The sequence below is a fragment of the Athene cunicularia genome, assembly GCF_003259725.1.
Source record: "Athene cunicularia isolate RWA chromosome 1 unlocalized genomic scaffold, athCun1 chr1_part1, whole genome shotgun sequence".
Classification (NCBI taxonomy): domain Eukaryota; kingdom Metazoa; phylum Chordata; class Aves; order Strigiformes; family Strigidae; genus Athene; species Athene cunicularia.
Window position 1 is genome coordinate 73882156 of NW_020799091.1, and position 10116 is coordinate 73892271.

General features: G+C 35.9%; 1 protein-coding gene across 1 annotated transcript in view; it reads right to left on the reverse strand.

Moving 5' to 3' along the window:
* PRKX (protein kinase X-linked) overlaps positions 1 to 3276 on the reverse strand; it is a 31269-nt gene extending 27993 nt beyond the window's left edge. The window contains exon 1 of the mRNA XM_026854129.1: positions 3113 to 3276. Coding sequence (XP_026709930.1) covers positions 3113 to 3240 — 128 coding nt within the window. The 5' untranslated portion in view covers positions 3241 to 3276. The remainder of the gene's footprint in view (positions 1 to 3112) is intronic.
* Positions 3277 to 10116: the final 6840 nt, after the last annotated feature.

Consider the following 10116-nt stretch of genomic DNA (forward strand, 5'->3'; position numbering starts at 1 on the left):
CCTCTCTTTTTCCTTCATTAGCTGGTTCCTACTCAAGGAAGAGTCTCTTGAGATAGATAAGCAGAGCAAACTGAGCTTCTAACCCATGAGTGACTTTTGCTCGGTATGATTTTCTTGAAACAAGCACTGAGGCAACCAAGAAAATGAGAGAATCAGACATCAGCAACAGCTCCTCCATTTCTTCAAAGCAATGAAGAAAGCTGAGCCCAGGCTTGCCTTTTGTCTTTATGGCACTACTTCTCTATCACAGTCATCAGTATCATGAATTAGTTACTGATGATGTTCACAGTATCTTTATTGACTACGTAAAACAACCCTCTTGGGATGTATTTTAAGTCATTAGGCAAAGTTACACCTCCAATAAACAAAGAAAGAGGAACAGAAGTGGGCAAAACAAAGCAAGCCACATATTTTAAAACACACATACAGAAGAGAGGAAGGGCAAAATCTGACAAAGAATACAGAGGGGAAAAAATGGAAGGCCTAGACCATTAAAACACAGTATTTTCACTGGAATTAATTTCTTCAAGAAGTGACTTTTAAAGGTTTGTCAATCCACAGAAAAGTGAATACATTATTTGTATACAGGAGAAATAGGAAAATAAAAAGAACTTAAATATTTGCAATGCAGATTGTTTTAAATGGTATTTGAATAAAAAAAGGAAAACATCACAGAAGCTGTGATTAGAATAATATGCGTGGTGTCATGCAGCTTTACAATTCAGCTATACTACACAAACTCTGGATGCCATTGTGCACTCTTACAGTCAAATAACCTATTTTAGCTTCTAGGAATACAGATATAGTTAATTTTTATTAATTCTTGTTCTCTTGAAAAACATCAAAGGTACATGTCAAAATTACAGCACACCCACAGAAGTATGATATGTCACTCAGACATATCAGTAAAGATTGCCTAGGAGTCTCCAGTGACCAGTTGTTGCAAGAGCACCACACAAGCACTTCCAAAAAACAGGTTAAAAAATAAGTAGATAAATAACTTCAGTATCTACAGAAAAACAGGACCTCCCTATATGCAGGAAAGGCATTTCTCAAAAGTAACAGGAAAAGAAGAAAGAGATTCTTATATAAAAGTCTTTATAAATAGAAATGTATATGAAGGAAGAACACCAGAATTATGTGCAGCATTACTTTAAAATTCTCCAGTATAAAGTGCTAAAAAAATACAGTATTATGCTGCACTGACATACAGTCCGCATTTTGCAACCAGAGAAAGATACTACCTATGTTTAAGATAGTGACGCTAATTAAAAACATAAAAGCCAGACCATGTAGATAACACAGTTCAAAGGCATTGAAGCAGAACTACACAGAAATTTTTTCCCCCTTTTTGTTGATCAATTATAGTCAGAAAAAAACAGGTATTGGGTAGGAGAGGAGGTGCCTGAAAAAAGCTGTTAGCCACACAAAAAGCTGCAGAAAGTTGTATTTGTCATACAGTGATAATCATCCATGAACACTTATTTAACACACAAATATTAACATGACTTAAGATTTAATTGCCTCACTTCAGCTAGGTTGCTTTGAATCTCCTTCGCCAAGGGACAAAGGCATCTCATAGACAACTACATGAACATAGCTGATGCAGCATCTCACTGAACACTAACAGAAAAAGGCAGAGAGCTAGAAGACATGAAAAATATTTGCCTTGCACACAAGTGAACTTCCACTTGAATTGCTTCCCTCCTTTGGTGATTTTAAAACCTGACATTCTGGAAATAAAGGATGAATGAAATCCAAAATAACTTATCAGTTTAGATTTTTGATCACTTCTGTATGGACATGGACTCTTACATCCCTGTCTCTGACTTCTCACCCAAGTTTGTTTATTTCCACACTTGCTGCATGGTTCCAGAGTCACAGACACACTGTTGGGTTTTTTCTTTGTTGGTTTTGGGTTTATTTTTTTTTAAGAATTTATGTATGTACATAGATATAAAATCCTGTTCCCCCTGTTTGGTCCATATTTTAACCAATCTAACCAGATGTACTCAGCCTCTCCATTTTGCTTTCCTGCATGCATCTCAAACTCACATACCATAGAATTCATCTTACACTATGCCACACACAGGATTTCTGAACACTGGCTAGAAACTAATAGCATCATGATACTGGAAAAAGCAACAATGTGCCAGGGAAAAAGCCTCCTCCTGCAGGACTCTTTCCATCTTTCAGGTGACAACCATGTTTTTGCCTCTTCTTTTCCCTCTGATACTTTCTTAGCCCTGTGAGAAGGCTGTGCTCGCTTCAGCCAGAGATTAACCAAGACTATTTTTTCCCAATTTTATGTAAAACTGATTAAGGTCAGTAAATACAAAACAAATCTTGGTCAATGCTCCTGTACCCATGCATGAGAAAATATAAATAGAAATTAACTATGCAATTATCCACAGGTTTAGTTATCACATTAATAGATAGGGACTCAGATACATAAAAGGCCTTGTGGTGCTGTGAACAGAAAAGTGCGATGCCTCCTTTCCATAATAAGGGAATCACTGGGATCACTAGAAACTCCATAAATCCATAAAAAGAAGCATTCTTTATGAACTTGTGTTTAAATCATATTTTTCAATTGGTTCCATCACTTAACCTCAAATATGGGAATAACAAACCTCAAGAAGTGCTGCAGGCATTTAAACTCTTTAAAGTTTGCAAAAGTAAAATTCACAAAAGTTTTCAAAAAGCAGACACTTTAACCTAATTATATCTTTATCTAGATATCTACAGGACATATGTAGAAGTAGGGTTTTTTATTGCCATTCTAACATCAAGAATCATTCCAGAAGTAATTTTGATGAGCCAGTTCTAACATTACTTCAGTAGTGTTTTCCCCTCACTAAAGGAAATTCTCTTCTGCAGTAAAGCATCTAATAAACTATTGCTTAAATGTTAAAATTATGCCTCTTGATTTTAAATTCTTGATTCTTCTATAATAAATATTTTGGTCTGAAGTCTATTTTAGTCTAGATTACATAACAGAAATTAAATGCATGGTGTTGGTTAAGTACGTAACAACTTTCAGTGAGACTGGAACACTTTAACTGTACTTTACATACGAGTTAAAGGAATTAAAAAAAATACAACAACTTACAATCTAATCAAAAAGGGGTGGTTGACTTCTTTCAAGACTGACTTTTCATTGTGCACATGTTGCTCTTGCTTCAGTCGAATGACATCAGGAATGCTCATTACTTTCAGTGCAAAGTAACGTTTGGCCATTTTTTCCTTCACCAGATGAACACGTCCAAAGGTACCTGTGCCTGGAAAGTTGAAAAGAAAACATCAATTTATTGTAAAAAAAGAAACAAAACAAAGATAATTTACTAAATTATAACCTACAAGAACTCATTTCCTGGTTTGTTTTGTTTCGGTTTTCCCCCTTCATCAGTCTGTCAGTATTACTTTTTTTACCTGTTTTCAAACTTTTTTATTTGGATTTCTCAGGTTTTAGTGATAATTTAATAAAAATAACAGTGTTGTGATACTGCCACTCTTTGGACAGATAGTGTAAGCATTTCTTGCAAAGAAGAGAAGTAGTCTGGAGAAAAGGTATGGGAGATGTGAAAAAAAAACCCCTATGTAACATGTAAGATTCAAATGTAACTAGTATAAATACAACAAGAAGAACTATTCCCAAGTGCAGAAGAAAGGCTAGGAAACATTCTCTTATATTCCAGAGATGAGTCTTAATTTAGATTAGGTGGGGAGGGCTAGGATAAACTCAGCATTGAACTTATACATATACACAGTGTGTGGCATAAAATAAAAAATAAAATAAATCATCACTGACCAAGAATGTAATATTCAATGGTAAAGGATTTAATGATTCCTCAACACAAAAAAACCTACTGAACTTTCCATACATTATTTATTAAAGCTGAAAATCAATAAGGACTTAAAATGTAGGAACTCATAATACAAAGAGTACAAAATATAGAAAAATTATGAGAAAAAAATAATTCAGAAGTCATCTACCAAAGTTCAGTAACAGAGAACACCTGTCTGCAATTATTCAAGTGAGGAGATTATTCTCTTAAATATACACAGAGAGGTGAAGTGATTCAGTAAGGTAGGAGAGTGATGGGTAAAAATAAAAGTTGCTGACCCCTCTAAAACCAAATTTTTAAAAATATGGTTATAGTGCTGTACTGTAATATCACATGGAAACAATAGATCTCAGGCACCCTTTTTTTGTAGTTAATATATACCTTTTTCAATTCACTCTTAAAAATACAAAAGGAAAATTTAAACATTAAATAATGTATTATGAATCTCTATCCAATACAGCAGACATTAAAGTTCCTTTTAAGCGCATTGCACTCCAGACAATTATACATAACTGAATTGAATATTTCTTTTAGTTTGAAATGAAAGTTAAAACTAGCACATTTAGCCACACTGCTATCTGTATTGCAGCACAGTGTTATACATTTGAAGATGAACACATTATTTCAGCTCATTGGGTGGTTGCTTGTGTGTTTGTTTTTTTTTCCCATTAAACAATGCCATGTATGTTCCATTAGAACAGTACACCAGATATTTTCAATCCTCTTCTCTGGTAGAAATATGTCCTGCTATAAAGGATGCTTGGCATCCAAACCAATTGCCTAACTTGTAAAAGGTCATTCTCTTGTTGAGAAATACCTTCCAAAAAAAGTAAAAATCTTATGCTCAAAATCATCCCCTTTTTTGCATATATCCTAGAAAGGCAGCCCATAGACCTGTTTCAGTATTATTAACGGAGTATGTAAATTGATTTCAGATTGTGCTGACTGGTTATGATCAATATATACTAAAAGACAATTTTCTAAGACATGTAGTGAGTGCAAGAAGATGAGTAGGTATGTGAAAGGAAACATATTTTGGAGAGAGGCAGGGAGTAGAGCAAAAAATCAAACTTCCGAAACTGCATTACTCTGGGAGGGGAGAAAGAGTTTTTGCCTCTAGGAGGTTCAAGAAACTTGAGAATTCATAAAAAAATGTTTGTTTTCTGTATGGTATTCTCACTTAGAACATTTACCTTCTATTTAACAGTTATTCTTTCCAGTCATTTGTAATATTGTTTAAGAGTATGACATTTACTAACAAAGAAAACAAAATATATTACAAACTAAAAAGTAACAACTTCAGCTATCCAGTTTTATGAAACTTGCAGCTCCATTACAGCTTTCAAAATCAGCTTTCGAGATAAAACTTCTCACTACACAAACCAAAGATTACAGCTGTCCAGGCACAAAAGATTCTATCAAAGCAGTTTTACATTCCCACCTGTCCTGAGTTACAGTTCTTTAATCATGAAAACTGTAAACAGGTCTCAAATAAAGCCTGCTGTTATAGTGAAGTAAGCCATCAAGTTACCCTGGAAAATTTATCATGCAATTAAATCCCTTAACAATGCAGTCACATTACATGACTATACCAGTAAACAACCTTATTTGCAGGGGGATGGACTTTTGCAGTAAAAAAAACCTATATAAAAAATGGCTCAAAAGCTTCCAAACAGAGCCACCTGCTCAAGCTACTTAAAATACTGATTGTTTACATCTATATAAAATGCATAGAGAAAACAAAATAGGTTATTCAGAATCAAGAGCTGAAGTTTTAGTTCTGAGTAAAAACACAGTCAAGAATAACTACAGTTATAATGCACACCAGAACTAAAAATCATCTTAAGTTTTTAAGACTTCCAAATGTGGACTGGGGAAAATTAATAGTACAAACCTCATAGGTAAATGCTGGGTTTATATGCATTTTGATACTTGTATGAACAAAGTGCTTCCATGGACATATTCAACAGGAAAGTCAGAAATTAACACATATCTAATTGTTACTAGGTCTCTATTGTTCTCATGTTTCATGGACTTGTTCTACTTGTTCTAGAAATTTTTATTTTAGAATGCTTTTATTTTCCTTATGCCATTGGTCTAACTTTACAAATGGTGTTGCTCAGAAATAATAACATTAATAACACTAGCAATCACAAGTTTCATCCATTTTCAAAGACGTACCTGTCAGGGACTTACTTAGCAATAGGTCTAACTTTGGAAACATGGCCTCTTTAAAAACGTTTCTGCCAGGAACCAAAGCCTGGCAGGCTATTCCAGAATAAGGGTAAACACCTAATCTAGAGAGCCTCCAGGAAAACCAAAAGACCACACAGACAGGCAAGAACGTACAGCCTCCCTAACCAGTTTCATTGTTGAATTGGTTGCAGGCAGTCTTTTCTCAAACATATTTAGCCCAACTTCAAGCAACTATGGAAACTGAGAAGACAATACAGACCAAGAAGCCATTTAACATTTGTTTTCAGACATCTTTTCTCATAATATGAATTTTCTCCCATTCAAGTTTTCTCAGAAAATCCATTAGGCCTACATCAGCTGGTAGTAACATTATCCAGACATACAACCACCACCCTTCCAGCACTTTTGACAAACAATATGCTCTCTTAAAGCCCTAAAGAAAAATAACAGTGATGTTCTGGAATTTATGTACACCATTTAAGCTGTTCAGTCAAACTCCTCTCACTACAAAGAGAAGCAAAGAGCAAACATGGTGAGTACTATGTATTTTATGAACCAAGGAAAAAAAAAAAAAAAGGTTTTAACCATGGGGGGCCATTAACAAGGGGGAGCAGGGGAACTTGCTGAAACTTAGAAACAGTTGTATAAAATATGCAAATAGTTTAATTTATGCCTTTGCACAGTCACATACAGAACTAATCGTTGAGTGGGGTTTTTTTATTTAATCCTTAGCCAGGTTTCAGACAACCAGATAAAGTCTGCAAACATCTCACTTCAAACTTTTGGTCTGGATGTTCTGTTCATGCTTTTATCCATTTCTGTAAAGATTTTAAAATTTCTCTTTTTTGCAAATGGGGGTGGGAGGGAGGAATGGGATGGGACATGACAGTCAAGGTGGGAGGCTGCAACAAAGCATTGTGTAATGGTTGTTTAGCACAGTCAAGAATCCAGCTGTTTTATCAAAACAGGTCTTATTCTTGTGACTAGGTGGAAATTCTACCCCTCACATTCATGGAAAGAAAACTAAAAAAAATGAAGGAGCAAAGTGGCAGCATGTAAAATGGAAGCCAATCTCCAAAAACATGAGAGAAGGTTTTTGCAAGCAGAAAAGGGCAGGATTACTAGTCTTCTATCAAAGCACCACTGCCTTCTGCCCTCCAGGAAGGAGACACCAAACTCATGGAACAGTTTCTGTTAATTGCTATGAAAGAACTGTTCATTTTTTTCCCCTGATCGTCTCAGAGCTCAACTGTATGAACTGGTTAAATCTGACCTTCTGTGACAGATTTGCACAGTATTCTACTAACAGTTATTCAATGAATAGTTCAAACCAATAGAACTTCAGAGACTGTGTACCTTTCTGGATGGGTCCTGGGATCTACCAAGTACCACTGCTGAAGGAAGAGCAATGGCTATACACACACATGCATATCCCTACCTATATTCTCTTTATTATAGCACGCAATGAAAGAATTTTAGAGCAAATATGTGCTTACATCAGAAAATTATACCTCATGAAACACTTGTTATTAGAAGGTCTGAAGGAGGCTTTGTAGTTTACTTTGCAGTCCCCTTCTCTCTGCTAAGGCATATAGCAAATTATGGTTTCTGCCTACCAGTAACGAAAGCAAGTGAAGAATGCCTGTGCTATTTGCAACATGCAACACAATTCAAGATTTTCAGGACTAAATGGGCAAACACAATAAAGCATGCAAAATGCTAACCACTAATCCAGTATAATCTGTTTACAACAGAAACAAAATTTCTCGATCCCTTCGCAAATTTAATGTGGTTGCAGAACTTGAAGAAATGCCAGTAACCTTCTCAATTAGGTAACCTTCTCATGTTAAGCACACACAAAGGAAGGAAGCCAAGAACTGCAGAGAACCAGCTTGGCCTAGGTATCAAATTCAAGAAGGGCATTCTCAGTCCTACAAAACAAACTGGATTCCCTAACACCACGCCAAAATATCATAGCCAGTTTCCAAGATTTTACTCTCTTTGAAGCCGGGTAGTGGGAATATTTCTAATGCAATTTTAGATACTTTTAATGCTAGGAAAACAAATCCTCCGACTTTTGATCAGCTGAAACAATAGTCATGCAGTGACTATTTTGCTATTGATGTAGGTGACTAATTTAATGCTTAGTTTGCCTCTTTATTTGCTCCCATTAATTAGGCCCAGATGTTCCAGTTTCCTATCCTTTTAATCTCCAGCTCTTTCTTAAAACCAAGTTTGCCTTGCTTAGATAGATACCATCTGTTTTAATGAAGAATAAACTAGGTCATGTGAGATCCATGACCTCAAGGGCTGTTTCTGCATCCCAGAGGGGTTGGTCCTGACTTCCACAGATGCCTACAAAAAGCATCAGATGTATCTGCTTTTATTTACAGCTAGAAGAAATGTTTCCTACTGAGCCACATATTACTCTTTATTGCTAGTCACAAGCACAACAGACTTAATTTTGTTGAATATCAGAGATAAACTAAGTGAATTGTATCAGATTACAAACTCACTACTGAATGTGAAATTTGTCTGCCATTTAATCTCTGTCTTATTTTGGGATGGAACTTGAACAGCCTAGCAATACCTGTCTTAAAAGGGAGAGTGGTGGTTGTCAATAATTCTTGACAAAGAAGGGGAAGAAGTGGCACAGCAAATGAAACAAGACTACCCAAACAGACTGGTAATCAGAAAATTAACACTTGAAAGAAAGATATGGGGAAACCTCATGACACAAGCAGCTGAAGTTGTGGTTGGCACATGAACAGGGCAACACAGAACAAGGATAATGATTCTGGACATCATAGTAGCCAAGATCACCTTTTTTAAAATTTTTCAACCCATAGACCAGCATCAACTGAAAATGCCTTGCAGACTACCACTCAACCTTCTCAAATTCAGCGTCCTCACACTGTTCCAGTAACCAGCTGTGGATTGCTCACTGTAACTCTCAGACCACTGCTTCTACACTTGTGCACCACTCTAGGGGTTCTGATCTAAACCTGAAAAACATGCTGCATAAATAATTTAGAGGATATTTTATAGGCTACCTATTGTTCTGTCCAGAACTGCATATCTCATACAACTGAATATAAGAAGTAAATGTCAGACAATGCTTTTTGCAAAGCTTTTGTGTATTCTTTCAATGATCATATATCTGAGGAGACAGTCCGATTAAAAGAGCTTAAAAGCTCTTGAAAGAAATTAGAGATGCTTTGTTTAGTGTTCACCATATGCAGTTTTGCCAGAGCAGCTCGCTTCTATGACTTTGTTCATTATTCCACTGTGCTATGATTCAGTTTACAACAGGAACTCCCTGGATAGAGAAAATGTCTTTCTACTTAGCAATAATGTGAAATACTTCACAGTAAGAAATATGCCCGCGGTATCTCAGGCAAGATCATCACTTTTCAGACTAATTGTCCCAGAAATATTACTGCCAGAGGCATACCAGTAGTTCTCTCTCACTTCTATTTTGGATTCTAGACTTATCCCTTGTCAACCCATTTTTCAGCTGAAAGCTCAGTATCATTATTTCTTTAACCCAGCTCAGCTGAAGTTGGAAAGAATGTAACAATGCATGTCTGAAGTACAGCCTAGTTTCTGACTCAAAGATGCTGCTGTGAAAAATTGTTACCTCTTTGCCACTTTCTGATTCCAAAGATCTGACATACTTTCAGGTTCCTTCTTACCTGGAATACCTAGAACCTATAACAACACACCACTAAAACTACATTTAACAATCTGGAATTTGATACGGTCTCTTTTCAACTTCACGCAAGATTTGATATGCCAAAGAATACTAAGCAATTGTGTCAACAACTCTTGTTGCTGACCCACCCATTTAAATCTTTCTGAATTACAATCCTCAAGAATTAAGCACACAGGAATCACCAGGCTAATTAATACCCATCAGTCAAGCTTCCTGTTTTTTTTCATAGTCCAGAGACAGGTTCCTGATTTCCAGTAAGTGCTGTTCAACAGAACCCCCATGATGGGAGTTCCTTTCTAATTCCAGGTAATTACTCTGGCTCACAACTTATTGGGTCTCTATAATAATACTGTAAAT